Genomic DNA, 17,551 nt, shown 5'->3' with positions numbered 1-17,551 from the left:
AGGGAGTGACTGAGGGTAGGGGAAAGGAGAGGGAGGGAGTGGTGAGGGAGGGATTGGGGGAGGGGAGGAGAGGGGAAAGATCCTGGGGAGGTGAGGAGGGAGTGTGGGTGGTGTGAGGGAGAGGAAGGGGTAGGGAGAGAGGGGGGAAAGTGGGGGAGAAGGGGAATAGAGGGAGAGGATGGGGAGCGTGGGAGGTAGGGAGTGGGGAATAGATTCAGTCAATTTTTATTTCTAAAGCACATTTAAAAACAACTCATGTTGACCAAAGTGCTTTACATCAGTGCAGATACCAATGTGCTGCATACAATGGTACACACAAACAATACATACATAAACTGTTTAAAACTGTTTAAAACGCCCCCTCAGAGGGCTTAAAAAAACTCTAGGGAATAGAAATGGATTTTTAATCTTGACTTAAAGGAGTCGATGGAGGGGGCAGTTCTGATAAGAAGGATGCATATCCACAGTCTAGGTGCTGCAACCGCAAAAGCGCAATCACCCCTGAGCTTAAACCTAGACCGCGGGATAGTCAGTAGCCCTAAGTCGACCGACGAGGGTCTGGAGGCAGAATTGTGTGTTAGAATATTTTTGATATAGAGGGGGGAAAGCCCATTAAGGGCTTTGTATACGTATAAGAGGAGCTTGAAGTTGATTCTGTACCGTACTGGGAGCTAGTGGAGAGAGGCCAGAATCGGGGTGATGTGGTCCCTTTTATGGGTACCCATTAGAAGTCTCGTTGCGGCCTTTTGGACCAATTGCAGGCGGGACAAGGATGATTGGCTGATGCCAGGGTATAGGGAGTTACAGTAGTCAAGGCTGGAAAAGATGAATGCGTGGATGATTTTTTTCAAGGTCGTCGAATTGGAATAATGTTTTGATTTTAGCTATGGTGCGAAGCTGGAAAAAGCTAGCTTTTACCACAGTTGCCTTGATTGCCAAACTTTAATGCAAAGTCAAATATCATGCCGAGGTTTTTGACGTGCGGTTTGACTAAAGAGGTTAGGCTTCCAAGGCTGCCTGTTATCGATTTGATGGAGTCGGGGGGGACCGAGTAGGATCTCAGACTTGCTCTCGTTTAGTTGGAGAAAGTTCTGCGCCATCCAACATTTTATGTCCTCGAGGCAGTGCATGAGACTGATTTTACTTCGGAGTCACGTGAGTGACTACGTGAAGAAGCCCGCCACGACGCATGCGTGTCATATCATTTTCACGCTTGCGAAACGACAGGCGGGGTGGAGCGTTCCCCCGCAGCGGTAAGTTTGAAACCGCGACCTGCAGGTAAGTGATTTACTCTGCGGTAGTGTTTGTCCCCGCGCTGTTTTACACAGGGGGGGAAGCTGGACAAAATAGTGTCTACAAGTGCTGCGAGTGAAGCTGGCTGGGGAGGACCGCGAAGTTGCGGGAGCCAGCAGCAGCTGAAGGCACAAGCCCCGTAAGGGATCAGCTGTGCCGACCTTTGGTCTCGCGCCGGCCAGAACACCACGGCCGGGCGGGAGACTATTCAGAATGGGGCCATCGACTTTTGACAAGTCGATAACGGCAGGAGGCGGGGTGGAACGACGTTCCCCCGTAGCAACAATTTAAACCAGGACCTGCAAGTAAGAGCTGCGGTCTTTTTGTGTTTTCCCATGTTGATTACAGGTGGAGAAACAAAGAAGACAAGGTCTGCGACAAAGCTGGTGAGGGAGGACCGCGGAGCAGCGGGCAGCCAGCAGCAGCCAGCGGCACTCGGATCACCGATAGTGGGATCAGCTGTGCCCGATGTCGCCTCCGCACCGGCCAGATCCACGCGGCCGGGCGGTAAGGCTAGACACAAAAACAAACCAGGTCGTGGACTCAGAGGAGTCCGACTTTGAACAACCACGGGCGGCCAGCGACCGAGAGCGCTGGAGCCGGATGGAGCGGTGTGTGGAGCATTTGCTCCAACGTGACAGACTCCGGGAGATGGAGTCAGGTCACTGTGGGCCCTATGATAAACCAACAGCAGTACGTGCCCTCCGCTCCCACCCTTGATCATATACTTAACTGGTATCTCTTCTCTAATCTTACTATGTTTAGTCATTACAGTTATCTGTGGTTTCACACCGCTGCTTTGAAGAATGACACGCATGCGTCGTGGCGGGCTTCTTCACGTAATCCCTCATCGTAACTCCTCATAAAATACAGATCAAACTTCAAAGTGTTAAGTTCTCGTTTAATCTTACTATTAAATTAGACCGGTTTTGGGTTTTATAGGGAGATAGAGCTGTGTATCATCTGCATAGCAGTGGAAGGAAATGCCACGCCTTTGAATGACTTGGCCGAGGTTGAGCATGTACAGGGAGAAGAGAATGGGGCCTAAGATGGAGCCTTGTAGAACCCCGCAGAAAAGGCTAGCGGGGGTTCCACAAGAGAAAGAATTGCCTATATTGGTAGAGAAACTCCTATTTTCGAGGTAGGAAACGAACCAGCTCAGGGCAGTGCCATCAACACCAACCCCGTACAGTCAATTAGGATGGTGTGGTCCACTGAATCAAACGCTGCGCTGGGGTCGAGAAGGAGCAGGATTGCACAGTCGCCAGTGTCGATGGCGAGAAGCAGGTCGTTGTGTACCTTCAACAAAGCAGACTCTGCGCTGTGGTGGGCCCTGAAACCTGATTGGAAACTTTCCAGGATGGTATTTTGGTGTAGATAAGGCATTAGCTGATTCAAAATGACCTTTTCAAGGACTTTTGAAAGGAAAGGCAGTTTGGAAATAGGTCTGTAGTTACTCGGCAAGGTGGGGTCAAGATTAGGATTTTTCAGGAGTGGCTGGACCACCGTGTGCTTGAAACAGGGTGGAACAGTGCCAGTGACCAGAGAGCTGTTGATGCTTGGATCGGATATTGCAATGACATCCTTCAGAAGGGCAGTAGGGACACGTCAAGGGGACTGGTTGCAGGTTTCATAGTGGAGACAAGCTCTACAAGGGAGTATAGAGTAACGGGTTGGAAACAGTCTAATTTTGAAGAACAGACCAATGAGACAGCTAGGTCACGGGTGGGAGGGGAAATATTTGTTCTAATGTTCTGAACTTTGCTGGTGAAAAATGTAGAGAATTCTTCGCACTTAGCAGGGGGCCCAGCTAAGCTGGTACTGGGGGAGGAACATATGACAGAGGTAATAGTACTAAATAGGACCTTGGAATTATGAGCGTTTTTTGGAAATAAGGTCGGAAAAGTATTTAGTTCTTGCAGACTTTACTGCTTCCTGGTATTTGAGAAGATTGTTTTTCAGCAGTTTGAAAGAAATTTGAAGTTTATCATATTTAAACTTCCGTTCTGATTTTCTGCACTCTCTTCTTAGGTTGTCATTGAGCGAAGTCCAACCTTTAGGCTTTGGCTTTTTCATTTTAAGATAAGCAACAGAATCCAGGATGGAAGAGCAAGTGGTATTGAATAAAGAGATGCGATCGTCAGTGCTGAGATGGTGCAGATGTCGGGAGCAGCTATGAGAGCCTCAGAGAACTTACTGGTAATCAATTAGTTTATGTAGCGGGAATAGCGAACAGGGAGATGCGATCTTGAGGGATAGAAAGGCAGAGATGCATCAAATATAATTGTGCTATGATCTGACAGACAAGCATCAATCATTTCTATATTACAAATTGGGAGACTGGACGATAGCACCAGATCGAGAGTATGGCCAAGCTTGTGAGTGGGTCCAGTGGTAAGTAGTCAGATTGAAGAACTCAACCAGGTGCATAAATTCACTCACAAGAGGCTTAGTAGGCCAGCAGACATGAATGTTGAAATCACCAAGAATCAAGACCCGGTCAAATTTGGACAAAACGGTAGAGATAAGATCAGTAAATTGGGTGATAAAGTCCTTAAGCATTTTTGGTGGAAGATAAATAAGAACAATTAAGAGGGGATAGGCTAGACCTACTATAATTAGTTGTACTTCGAAACTGTAGAAATGATCAGCGTTCAAGAGGCGGCAGTTGAAATGTTTCTTAAAGATAGGCCCCCACTGCATCCGGAGAGCCTGGGCCAGCTGAAAAAGTTACAGTTATCAGGACAGAGTTCCACGAGTGGAGCAAGATCATCAGGATTAAGCCAGGTTTCTGTGACCAGTAAAAAATCCAATCCACGGGTGGTGAAGAAGTCGTTGAGAATGAAGGTTTTGTTCGATAAGGATCTTGCGTTGATCAGGGCCACTTTAACAGGGACAGCAGGTAAGTTGTGGTCCGTTAGCAGCTCACACGTCAGTGGCTGGAGGTTAAGGGAGACCACGCCGCTGCATTTCACAGATGGCCTAGCTGGGAGCCCGCAGGCCGACAGACCGGGGACCAGAAAGATCGAATGGAGAGAGGCATACCTGCGCTCGAGGGACCGCCGATGGATGGAGCGGTAGGGCCGACCAGGTCCGACTTCGCAGCGCTGAGCGAGGTAGGCTGATGTTGTACGAGCGCGGGCGAGATTCTTCAGCTTTTCCAGGGCGCCCGCGCGTTTATTCCGCCTCCTGGCTCGGTTCGTACGGCGACGACTGTAAGGCTGGGCCCGCACACCTACCGGGAGTTGAGCAAGGAGCGATCATTGGAGGAAGTTTTGTCCGGGGCCTTGGATGAAGAAATCGACGACAGAGGGTCGGATGTTTAGGAGAGCGTGGCGTTCGTAGGCTAAGACTGCCTGCAGATTATGCGGATGCCCAGACGAGCGACGACGGGCAGCCAGACACAACGGCGCGGCCATCTTGAAATAGAGGGAGAGGAGGGCAGTGGGGGAGGTCATGAGGGATAGTGGGGGGGATAGGGGTAGGTGAGGAGTGGGGGACAGAGGGATAGGAGGGGGGTAGGGAGGTGAGAGGAGTTATGGAGGGAGGGAGGAAGGGAGGGAGTAAGGGAGGGAGTAACTGAGGGTATGGGAAAGGAGAGGGAGGGAGAGGTGAGGAAGTGATTGGGGGAGGAGAGGAGAAAGAAGAGGGAGGGTGAAGAGGAGAGGGAGGGAGTGCTGGTGGATGAGGGGAAATGAGTCGTGCTTGCGCAGTTAGGGGCTATGCGTCAGTGGTGCAATATTGCGTTGGGGGACGGGTTGCGTTGGGGGAACGGGTGACTGGTTGTATATTGCATTGGGGAACGGGTTGCGTTGGGGGACCAGGCCACCCGTGTGACAGAGACCCAACGGGTCCCACTTAGTCTAGTGCAATACTAAAATTATTTACAGCGCAGTTTCATTGCCAATAACTTAAACATTCAAAAAAACTTTTGAATTAACAATTTTAGAGAAAAGATTTGACTGATAACGTTTTGTAGTCTATTTTTTTATTAAAATAAAAACAAAAGTAAGAACTTCTATTTATAAAGTACATTAATGTACCAAAAACAATAATAGGGCAAAAGACAAAAAAGTCTTGTCAAAGAGCCAGGTTTCAAAGAGCATATGGCTGCCAATAATGACAAAGTGGATTTGTAATGGGCCTGTCCCACTTTTAGGCAACTTTTTAGGCGACTACAGGAGATGATGCGGTCACCACATGTTCGCGGGTGGTTGCTGGGGTGTCACCTGCATGGTCGTGAGTAGTTTCCTCAGACTCGCAACAAGTCGTAACGGCATTCTGGTCGCCGCTAATTTTTCAACATGTTGATAAATTAACGGCGACAGTGGTTTTGACGCCATGGAGCGTAGCTTGAATTCTCGTGACGTAGGTGCAGTGGTAGCGGGTCGCCAGGATGACATGGGCTGTCAGGTGATGTCGGTTGTTGCGGGTGCTGACCGGTAAATTTGATTGGCACATTGAAAAAACGTAAGTACACAGCTCCACGTGGTGCACTGCCTTAAAAAGCAAATTATTTTTATATATTGTGATGAATAAAACATACACAAACACAAGCAATGCGCTGCATTGAAAAGCAAATTATTTTATATATTTTTAATGAATTAATTAGTTAATTAATATTTATTGGCCAAGTATATTCACATACAAGGAATGTGCCTTGGTGCTCCACCCGCATGTGACAGCATGACATACAGTGATAGTTAGGAATGACACATAAAACATTAAACATTAATAATAAAAAATTATCGATTAAACATGTGAATGAAATTAAATACCAGAGCAAAAGGGGCTACAGATTTGTGGTTATTGAGTAGAACTACTATTCGTGGGAAAAAGCTGTTTTTATGTCTAGCTGTGGCAGGTCAATAAAACAAAAACAAACACAAGCAGTGCACTGAATTAAAAAGCAAATTATTGTTCTATATTTTGATCACTAAAACAAATACAGACACAAGCAGTGCACTGAATTTAAAATTAAACACTTTTGGGAGGATGTGGGTGACCCTGAAATGGGGCTTAACTTGTGGTCTCTAGCGGGCTCTCTTCCTGGGTGGTGGACTTGGTTTGTGGTGAGGGATGTTTGCTGCTGGTCTTCAGATCATGTCGTTCTGCCATGGTACACTGCCTAGTTCGGAGTTGCAGTAAGTGCAGAGATAGTTTCTCTGCTCCTTGGCTCTCTTTTTGCCAGTGGTTCCTGGCAATCTCTCCAGTGGCACTATAGGTGCAGCCTGTCCTCCAGTTCTCCATGAGCCTGGTGTGATGTTGCCTGTCTGGCAAGGCGACATCCACTCAGTCACCCTCCTCCATGGCTGCTGCTGTTGCTGCACTTCTGTTACGGATCAGGTTGTGGAGGACACATGCTGCGTACACAATGGTCTCCACATACTTGGGCTCCTGCTCCATCGTAGTCAGCAAGCATCTGAATCTGCTGCCGAGGATGCCAAAGGCGTTTTCCACGGCCCTCCTAGCCCTGGTGGACAGTCTGTAGTTGAAGATGCTCTGCTCCTTTGACATCTGCCTGTGAGGGTATGGCTTCATCATCCATGGCCTGAGTGGGAAGGCATCATCAGCAACCAGTGTGTCGTGGATGTCAGGGTTGTCTTCTCCTGGCAGAGGTTCTGGATTAGGAAAGCCTGCTGTTCCTTCTTCCAGTGCTTGGCCAATGGAGGTCTCTTTCCAGATCCTACCCTCTGCGACACTGCCAGGTGTGCCCACGTCCACAAACAGGAAGTTGGAGTTTGCATCCACCACAGCTAGGAGTACGATGGAATGGAACTTCTTGGAGTTGAAGTAGATTGAACCTCCCTTTGGTGAACACCTGATGGCCACATGCTTGCCGTCAACTGCCCCACATGTGTGCTGGAAGTTCCATCTTGTGTCAAAGCCCTGCATCACTCTCTTCTACTCATCTGGTGTACTAGGGCAGTCCATGACTGAATCTTCATAAGCATTGATGATGGCCTCACAGGTCTCTCGGACAATCTTGCTGATGGTGTTGTGGGTCACAAGGAAGTTGTAGGAGAGGCTCTTGTAGGAGTCCTCCTGATGCCAGATAGGGGAGGGTGATGGCTAGGCACAGGCCTGGCTCCAGTGGCTTCCTTTTTCTCCAGGAGAGGGCTTTCGGCTCCTGAAACAGCTCAGGAGGTTTCTAGTGAAGTTTCTGAAAGCAGCCTGATCTTCTTGCTGGAGCACAGCCATCAGGTTCTCATACTGGCCCAACCTGGGTCTCCTCTGGAACAAGGGCTTCAACCACACAGTCCTCTTAGTGGGTTTCTTCTTCACCATTCTTCTTGTCCTTCTGTCTTGCGGATCTATAAGCGTGAGGGCTGCTGCAAGCAGCAGGGATTCTTTTTCTACTGAGAGCAATGCCCTCTGAAGTTTCTTCATGGCAGTCAACGCTCAGAATGATTGGAAACCCCACCCTGCAAACCCTTTAATAGTAAAATAGGATGATGTCATTGCTTTGGTGGTCATTGTGACCCCTACAGGGCCGTAGCTGTAGAATGATGCCTACAGGTTTGTAGCTTGTCATAGTTTGACTTTAGTTGTCGTAGGTGTAGTCGTAGGTGTGTCGAAGGAGGCTGTCCTCTTCTTCTTGCGAATGAAACATAAACCAAAGGAATAGTTAGATCTCAAGCCGGGTGTTGAGCAGCCAGGTTGTTGTCTCTGCGTCAATGTCTGCCAGGCCCTGCTGATAGCCTGATGGAGGAGGTGATCTGGGTCCAAGGCACGACGAGATAGTGCCAGAGTTGCTGCTTGCCTTCGGATCCCTGCAGGCAGAATGCCTGCAAGTATAGGGAGATATCCTAAGTGACTACTATTGGGTCGCCGGTTGCCAGGAGCTTACCGTAGCATGACTTCGACTAGGTTGTAGGTTGTGGTAGGCTGTCGTAGCTTGTAGGCTGTCGTAGCTTGTCTTAGACATAGTCGTAGGATTGGGTACAGTTGCCGGTTTTTACATGATCTGACAAGACTATGACAGTCGCCGGCCGTCGCCTAAAAAATTCGCCTAAGTGGGACAGGCCCATAAGGAACAAAAAACAAGAATTGAAGAAACACAAACACCTCACCAAATTTTAGCCTTGATGGGATGATTGACTGAATGAAAACAAAGAGATTTTAAAGTCAACGATGCGACTTTTAAAATGAAGTTATTGCTCAACTAAAACCCAGCACGGATCATCAAAGGGGGGCTGGACGACTGAAACTTTAAGTAAGCCAGTACACCAGCAGCAAAGTTTTTGATGACCTTCTGCTTAAGGCAAAACCAAGGTGGTCTGACAGATATTTGCAGGAATAGTCAAGTCTTGAAGGTAACAAAAGAAGGAAAATGCATTTCAGCAGCAAATAAAACCATCATATGTTGCTGGGTGAAGAGACTGGATTAGTCGTGCTGGTAATAAACAATTTTAGCCATTCGCTTATAAATACAAAATTAAAAGTTTAGTACATGCTTTACAGCAAAATGATTTTAAAAAAGGCAATTTTTTTACCAACCTGACTGAGGCCAACATACGTCATTTCAAATTTGTTCTTATAAATAGATCTACGCAGGCAGCAATCAAATTGTTCAACACCTCCACAAAGTGTGCCCTGTAAATTAAGATCGGGGGTTAGATTTTCATCTTCAGTCATTTTTAATAAAAGGCTGACCTGAATATGAAATAGAAACTTCCTTACAGTCATTCAACTTTTCAGTAAAATACTATAAAATGAATCTCAATGTAAATGTAACGGGGGGAAGAAGTTACACAAATTTTCAAAATATCTTATTGGTGAAAATAGGTTATTGCACTTGCTCCATATCCAAAATCAGATTTGATGACAGATTTACTTTCTAAGCTCAGAAATAACTTGTGATGAAGCAAATACTTTGTTTGAATACTAACCGCACACAGTCTTGAGCCATCCTTTTTCCATGCTAGGGCAGTAATAGTATAAAGGTTTGGAATCTCCTTTGTTCTAGACTCATCCCAAGCACTTCTGCGAGGACTCCAATTTAAGACTCTGAGTCTGCAAAAAAAACAATTGATTTCAACCATACAATGGAAACAACATAGTAACAACTGTTCTAACACACAATATCAAAATTATGAAGGGATATTTCCTCCCTTTAAAAACTTATTTTCACAAGAAAATTAATAACAAATTCATAAATCACAATTCCAGGATATTTTATTTTGTTATATGGAATTGCTTGATCAATTAGATTGGATGCCCACTGTAAAGCCCATTAAATCAATTCATCCGGAAAAGGAGAAAATAGTTAAAGAAAATAGTTGCATGAGAGAAGAAAATAACATATCATACTTGCACAACACACACGTTTTACTATTTATGTGGATTGAGAAATAAACAAACTTCAATTAGGAAATGTGTGGTACAGTGGAAAGCTTTGTTTTGCTTGCTATTCATTCATATCAGATAACACTTTATGTACATACAGTCGTCAAACTTAAGGTAGAGCAAAAAGGAAGGTACAGAGTGCAGAATATCACCAGGGAATGTTCAGTGTTTTTCTATTGCCACTGAAGTGAGATTTAACTCATTTAAATTATCCAAGGGAATAAATTTGTTTAGCAAAATAACAAAGCACCATTTATTTTGTTCATGATAATACCTGTCATAACTCCCTATAACGACAGACTGTCCACTTGGGCTGGTGGCAGCTACCGTGAATTCTTTTTCTGCAGAATCACGGCCATAATCAAATTGTTGGATAATGTGGCCTTCCTTCCCATAGGCAATGATTTTCTTATCACATCCAGCAGCTACAATGCTATTTAAAGCCCAAGCTAAGGCATAAGGTGGACAACTATGAGTAGCTAGTTTGCCCTGAAAGAAAAAAACAATTTACAGTTTAATTGGGCTACTTACCATTTATAAGCATTTTTGTTGCATAGATATATAGAAAACAGGTGCTGGAGTAGGCCATTTGGCCCTTCAAGCCAGCACCACCATTCAATGTGATCATGGCTGATCATCCACAATCAGTTCCCCGTTCCTACCTTCTCCCCATATATAAGTGACTGGATTGTCACCATGGACAAAAGCAGAAAAGTCAATTAATTGATCAGGCCTTTTCTCACTATTCAACTTGCCATTCAACTTACTACCATACCTGTGAGTCACCTGCTCCTTCATCATCAAAGTAGTAACGCACAATAGTGCCGTCTGCATGGCCAGACAGAATCCCTTTACCCGAAGAGCTGTGAAGAGAGGATATGAAAGTGGCAAAAAGTCCAGAATTTAGCATCTTATTTTTTATGCTTCTCAGTAAAAGTGTAAAGAATATTGTTCTGAATATTCATGCACCACTTAAAATCTGAGATGTTAACATCAAAAGAATCAAAAGTTAAAATTAATTTTGGCCATTAAGTAAAAGGGCCCATAGATAATCAGTACCAGTCATCTACTTTGCACTTTACACTATGTTCTAAATAATGAAAAAGGAAATAAGTAGCTTGTAAAATTGTATACATTATCACAATTTCTCATGTGTTGTTACTGGCCAAGATTAACATACACTAATACATCAAATTTAAAGTAAGAATCCTTATTTATTGAAAGAGTGTTTTATGTGTAACAAAGCTATTAATCCTTTTTAAAGAAATTTGCAATGTCACTGTACATTCACAGCCATTCACAGAAAAGACTTACTTTGAAGTTAACGAAACCACATAAGAATCTGTTCCATATATGGTTGAGGACTTGTTTGTTTTTGTGTTAGCTAAGCGAACCTATATTAAACAGAATAAATGTCAACAGAGCACATCAAAATCCACACAAATATTAATTTTAATAACAAATTTACAAACATTTCTTATAAATCCTTCGATCAGAAGCTGGATTAGAAAATAACTCTTTTAAAATACCACAAAAAGTGGCACAATTTCATGTCGGAAATGTGCCCATTTAAGATATAAGCACATCCACAAAAAGTGGGAGAGGTCCACCTTCGCTCTTTGCTGCCAAATCAGCCTATTGATTTAGCAGCAAAATGATGAACAGCAAAGCAATGAACAGTGTTGGCAATATATTATCAAGCAACATCTTGTGCTAAATACCTGCTCACTGATGCCCAATTTGATTTGCCTCAGAACCATTCAGTTCAAAACCTCATCACAATCCTAGTTCAAACCTGGATCCAAGATCTCAATTCTGGATTCAGTGATTGTTCTTGATAAAGGACAGCATTTGATTGAGCTGCCCATCAAGGTGTCCTAGTAAATCTGAGCATTAAGCAATAAAATCAATGAGCATTAATCAACAAAAAAAAGTACAATGAACACTGCACAGTACAGCACGGAAACCGGCCCCTCAGTCCATGATGTCTGTGCTGACATGATGCCAATCTAAACTAATCCCATCTGCTTGCACGTGGTCTCCATTCCCTACATCTTCATCTGCCTGCCTAAATTACATAAACATAACTATTGTATCGGCTTCCACCACTTCCCCAGGTATCTACAGCACTATGTAAAACATCTTGCCTCGCATATCTCCTTTAATCTTTGCCCCTTTCACTTAAAGCTATGCCTTCCAGTATTTGTTATTTCCATCTTGAGAAAAGACTATGACTATTTGCCCAATCTATGCCTCTCATAATTTTATATACTTCTATCAGGTCGCCCTCAGTCTCCAAAGCTTCAGAGAAAATAATGCATGTTTGTCCAATTCTCCTTAGAAACTAACTTTCTCTACATGGGGCAACATCATAGTGAACCTCTTCCACGTCCTCTCCAAATCCTTCCTGATATATGGCGACCAGAATTGCACACAAAATTCCAAATGTTGCCTTACCAAAGATTTATACATCTGCAACATGACTTGCCGTTTTTTTAATATTCAATGCCCTGATCGATGAAGGAAACAATACCATACACCTTCTTTAATACCCCATCTGCTTGTGTTGCCTCTTTCAGGGACCTATGGATTTACACAAGATCGCTCTGTACATGAAAATGCTCCTGTAAATTATTCTATACTTTCCTATTGAATTTGACCTCCCAAAATGCAACAACTCAGACTTGTCCAGATTAAACTCCAACTGCCATTTGTCTGCACACATTTCCAATTTATCTATATCCTGCAGTATCCTTTGACGACCTTCCTGATTATCCAAAACTCCGCCAATATTTGTATTGTCTGCAAACCTGCCAATCAGCCTACGTACATTTTCATAAAAATCATTCATATATATCATTAATGGCAGTGCTCACAGCATTGATCTTTGTGGAACATCGTTGGTCAGACCTCTAGTCAGAATATCGACCAAGTCACCATGTGCCTTAATCTGTTAAATTAACCTACCATGAGCGACCTTGTTGAAAGCTTTACTAAATTCCATATTTACAACATCCACTGCCCTATCCTCATCAATCATTTTTGTCAGTTCCTCAAAAATCTCAATCGGGTTTATAAGACATGACTTGCCCTGCAAAAAGGCATGTTGACAATCCGTAATAAGTCCATGCTTTTCCAGTTTCGAGTAAACCTTATCCACAAGAATCTTCTCTAATAATTTCCCTACCACTGATATAAGGCTCGCTGGCCTATAATTTGCTGGATTATTCCTATTGTCCTTTCAAACATCGGAACAACACTGTTATATTCCAGACGCCTGGGACCTGGCCTGTGAATAAAGGGGAATACAGAGATTTCTGTGAAAGCCATAGCGTTTTCCTCTCTTGTCTCTCTCAATAATATGAATAGATCCTGTCAGGATCCTGTCAGGGCCTGTGGAATTAACCGTTCTTCAAGAAACCAAACACCTCCTCCTTCTTGATGCCAACATGTCCTAGAAAATCAGAATGGCCCTCCCTAATCACACCACCATGTCTTTCTGCCTGGTGAATACTAGATGTAAAGTACCTCACACAGTTCTTCCTGCTCCAGAGTAGATCCATGATTGGATCATGTCTCCCACAAAGGAAGATAGATCTGGTTATTTGCCCCAGTGCAAAGATATCCGAACAGAAATTCCTCAGGATCATGTCTCAGGCCAAACTATGTTTTCAAAACAGCTTATAACTAAAGCTCAGGTGTGCAGGTTCACTGAGGGTGTTTCCAGTAATGGGAGAGTCTGGAACCAGAGGGCACAGCCTCAAAATAAAAGGACAGACCTTTAGATGAAGAGGAATTTTTTTTAGCCAGAGGGAGGCAGATTTGTGGAATTCATTGTCACAGACAGCTGTGGAGGCCGACATTGGGTATTTTTAAAACAGTGGTTGATAGGTTCTTGATTAGATAGGGCATCAAAGGTAGAAAGTAGGAGAATGATCTGTTGAGAGGGAAAAATAGATCAGTCTTGATTGAATGACGGTGTAGACCCAATGGGCCAAATGGCCTAATTCTGCTCCCATGCTTTACACTTTATTAAACAATATGAATAAACTAATTGGTTTGAGACCTTGTGGTTGTTAATCAGGAAAGACAAACACTACACCACAATAAGAAATGTACTTTTTATGCTGACAATCATATAGTACAAACATATCCACTGAAAGATCTAGACCAACTGGACACTTCTAGATATGCCGAACAAAAACGAAAATCAAATAGTGAGGGGACACCTCAACAAGGTATAACAGCCAAAGAGACGAAATCAGCATTTAAGTTAACCCCTTCCAACAACAAAAAATAAAACAAAATTCTTGAGTAACTCAGCAGGTCAGGCAACATGGATAGGTAACGTTTTGGGTTGAGATTGAATGTCTGAAAAAAGGTCCAAATCCGAAATGTCATATGTCCATTCCCTCCACAGATGCTGCCTGACCCACTGAGTTACTCTGGTACTTTGTGTTTTGCTCAAGATTCGACCATCTGGAGTTCGTTGCGACTGCAACAAAAAATATAAAGTTAGCATTCCAACCTCAACTTCCTTGTTAATCTGTGAACAACTTAATAATAACTACGATGTAATAGCAACTGGAATCAAGCAACTTGATTAATTGAATTTCCAACAGGGTTTCAGGGGTTAACGTTATTTCTTATGTGATGCATCTTTTGGAACATCACAGCAGAGCTTAAACCATATGGTCCTAGTGGTGCCCTTCACTGCGCACACTGGGTTCGGCATAGTCTTAATTCCGTTCTGCCAGTTAGGGTTCATGCTAATAGGGAGATAACATTCGCTTACATTGACTTCTCTAACTTCAAATAGCCCTTGTTTTCCCTCTCTCTCCATCCCTTCCCCTTCCCAGTTCTACCACCAGTCTTACTGTCTCTGACTACATTCTATCTCTGTCCCGCCCACTCCCCTGATATCAGTCTGAAGAAGGTTCTCGACCCGAAACGTCACCCATTCCTTCTCTCCAGATTACTCCAGCATTTTGTGTCTACCTAATATTAACTTATACCCAGCTGCCCTGAAGTGCCATCACAACCTTCAAGCAAATAACATCCCTAATCTCTCATCCATCTCTTCCTTGCAATTTATCCCTCTTTGCTACCGTTGCCAGTTGCTCCTGACCCTACACCTTGAAACCTGCTATAAACCATGTCAGCCTCCCTGAATGGCCCCTGTCCCAATGCTGCTGCTGACTCCCCAAACTCACCCACTTTAGCCTGGTTTCACTCTACCCCTTCCCCTCAAAATATTGTGCAACTTCACAAGCACAAATGCTCGGGCAATCTCTCCTCATCCCAACCCTGTACAGTACTTCCCAATGCCAAGGTGTCCACCCTTCTCCATACATTCTGCAAAATATATCAACGTTGTTAGATATGAATAAAGACAAATAGCAAAATTAAGCTCCCTGCATGAATAATTTTTCAATTAATTTCTTGAGCTCTTCACTGCATTTTCAGCACTATAAATTCCTCTATTAAAGTAAGATACAGATAGAGCACACTACCTGCCTCTGAGGCTGCAGTTATAGTGCAATTACAGACCTCCACTCAATAAATTTGCTAAACTCTGTTTCAAGTTCTGTGTCAGACTTTTAACATTGAGAATCCCGGATAGAATTTCAAAACATTAAAAAAACATCTTCATAGCATAATAATATAAAATCTACGAGTCTATTTAGCTCATTGTCTCTATGTTGGTTTTGCAGATGTTGGTTTAAACTGAAGAAAGTCCTTTCAGTCTGAAGAAGCGTCTTGACCCGAAACGTCACCCATTCCTTCTCTCCAGAGATGCTGCCTGTCCCACTGAGTTACACCAGCTTTTTGTGGTCTATCTTCAGAATTAATCAGTTCTACACTCCTGTGAACACTCTATACCACAACACAAAGATATTAGTATAATTGATCCGATGCAAATCTTCCAATATCATTTCAGATTACGAAGAAGGAACCCATTCATTCTAAGAGTCTGCTTATGTTTGTATAACAGTATATGGCTGTTAGCCGAGTGTCTACTCGTAAATCTCACTATTCCTTTTCCACGAACATATGCAGCGTCTTGCTATACATGTTTTAATACAATGAGTATTAGTTTATTCTTGAAGATATCAGGATGGTGAATTACAGGGACATACCTTTCCTTCAGCTAATCCAAAAACAATCGCTTGCTCTGTTGGCCAATTCAGACACGTAACAGCACTCTGAAATACAAATGTACATAAAATAAAATTCAAAAGGAGTCCTTTGCTTCAATATTTCGGTATGAATTGCAATATCAGGATCATAGAATTTTGTCCTGTACACAGATACCAAAAAGAACAATTGAAATGTCTCTGGCTGTGAGGGGACCAGGTTGCTCAGAATCATGCCTTAGAAATTGGCCATTGTCTCAGAAGATATTGTTTTTTGTCCTTTCCAATCTCATATGTCTAACATTCCCATATCCTTTCATTCCTTCTTATATTTCTAATGTACTTTTAAAAGCCGGCACAACCTCCAGTTCAAATACTAACCCATTATTGCATCACATAGCTTCACTTTCCTCCATGTAACACTTTTCTCAAGTGTCAAGAATGTTTAATTATCATATGCACCAAGACAAGAGAAATGATTTTGATGCAGCTTTATAGGCAAATTAATAGAACACAAAAAATATAGAATAAATAATAATACTACAAATTATCAATTATACTAGGTAAGCAGACCATAATGGTACAAGCTGAAGTACATTGTTCCATGTTATATAAAATCCAAAGCAGTTTGGTACTGAGGCAGGGTTGGGGTTAGGACAGATTCAGGATGGTTCTAGAATACAAATGGATCTAGAATACAAGATGGATCAGCGAAGGAAATAAGTGACGTTTCGGGTCGAGACCCTTCTTCAGACCTGAAGAAGGGTCTCGACCCGAAACGTCGCCTATTTCCTTCGTTCCATAGATACTGCCTCACCCGCTGAGTTTCTCCAGCATTTTTGTCTACCTTCGATTTTCCAGCATCTGCAGCTCCTTCTTAAATAAAAATAAAAGGATTTGTTCTACAAAATTTGGATTCATTCAAAAGGCCGCTCTTAATGGCCTAGAAGGCCGCAGGTACCCCACTCCTGGCCAAGGCCATTATTTGTTTAAATCAGGTCTTCTTAACTTTATACACCACATTACAGGTTAGGTATATTCCAGGTTTTAATACCATTTGCGTTCAGATCATCGCGATGAAATGGTATGGAAAATTGCTCACATGGGGCACAAAAGGGAAATTCCTCAAATATTCCTTATGCAGATTATTTTAACCTGAATGCTGCTATAAAGATCTACTAGAACTAGGCAAAGTACAACACAGGAACAGTCCCTTCGGCACAAGAGTTCTTTGCCGAACATGATGCCAAATTAAATTAATCCCATCTGCCTGCTCATGATCCATACCCCATCGGTCCCTGCATATCCATGTCCCTATCCAAAATCCTCTTAAACACCTCAATCATATATGCTTCACCACCACGTGCAACATGTTCCTTGCACTCACCCATCACTCTGTAAAAAACTTCCTTCACACATTTTTTAATTTTGTGCATTTTTACCTTAAAGTTATATTCTCTGGTCTCTGGTTCTGACTGTACACCCTATTTATGCTTCTCATAATTTAATATTCTTCTATCAGTTTCTCCCCTCAGCCTCCGATGCACCAGAGAAAACAATTCAAGTTTGTCCAATGTCTCCTTACAGCTGATACTAAAACAGGCATAATTCTGGTAGACATCAAATTCATGAAGATATTATTTAATAAAGTAAAATAAAAACAAAGAAGGCAAAAATAGAAGAATTTAATTCTAATGGACAAAACAAAATAAACTTTCTTGACTCGCATAACATGAGACAACTTCAAATATGCTGACATGATGAAAACTGAC

The 17,551-nt window shown here is 43.1% G+C and overlaps 1 protein-coding gene across 1 annotated transcript in view; it reads right to left on the bottom strand.

Moving 5' to 3' along the window:
- Positions 1–17,551, bottom strand: part of ift172 (intraflagellar transport 172) — a 144,172-nt gene that overhangs the window by 103,523 nt on the left and 23,098 nt on the right. Inside the window, exons 5-10 of the mRNA XM_055635509.1 lie at positions 15,783–15,848; positions 10,957–11,036; positions 10,418–10,505; positions 9,917–10,131; positions 9,186–9,309; positions 8,794–8,889 (exon numbers count right to left, since the gene is read on the bottom strand). Of these exons, the coding sequence (XP_055491484.1) occupies positions 8,794–8,889; positions 9,186–9,309; positions 9,917–10,131; positions 10,418–10,505; positions 10,957–11,036; positions 15,783–15,848 (669 nt within the window). The remainder of the gene's footprint in view (positions 1–8,793; positions 8,890–9,185; positions 9,310–9,916; positions 10,132–10,417; positions 10,506–10,956; positions 11,037–15,782; positions 15,849–17,551) is intronic.

Source organism: Leucoraja erinacea, chromosome 5 (genome assembly GCF_028641065.1).
Source record: "Leucoraja erinacea ecotype New England chromosome 5, Leri_hhj_1, whole genome shotgun sequence".
Lineage (NCBI taxonomy): Eukaryota > Metazoa > Chordata > Chondrichthyes > Rajiformes > Rajidae > Leucoraja > Leucoraja erinaceus.
The sequence above is the reverse complement of the archived record's forward strand: the minus strand, read 5'-3'. Positions and strand labels throughout refer to the sequence as shown.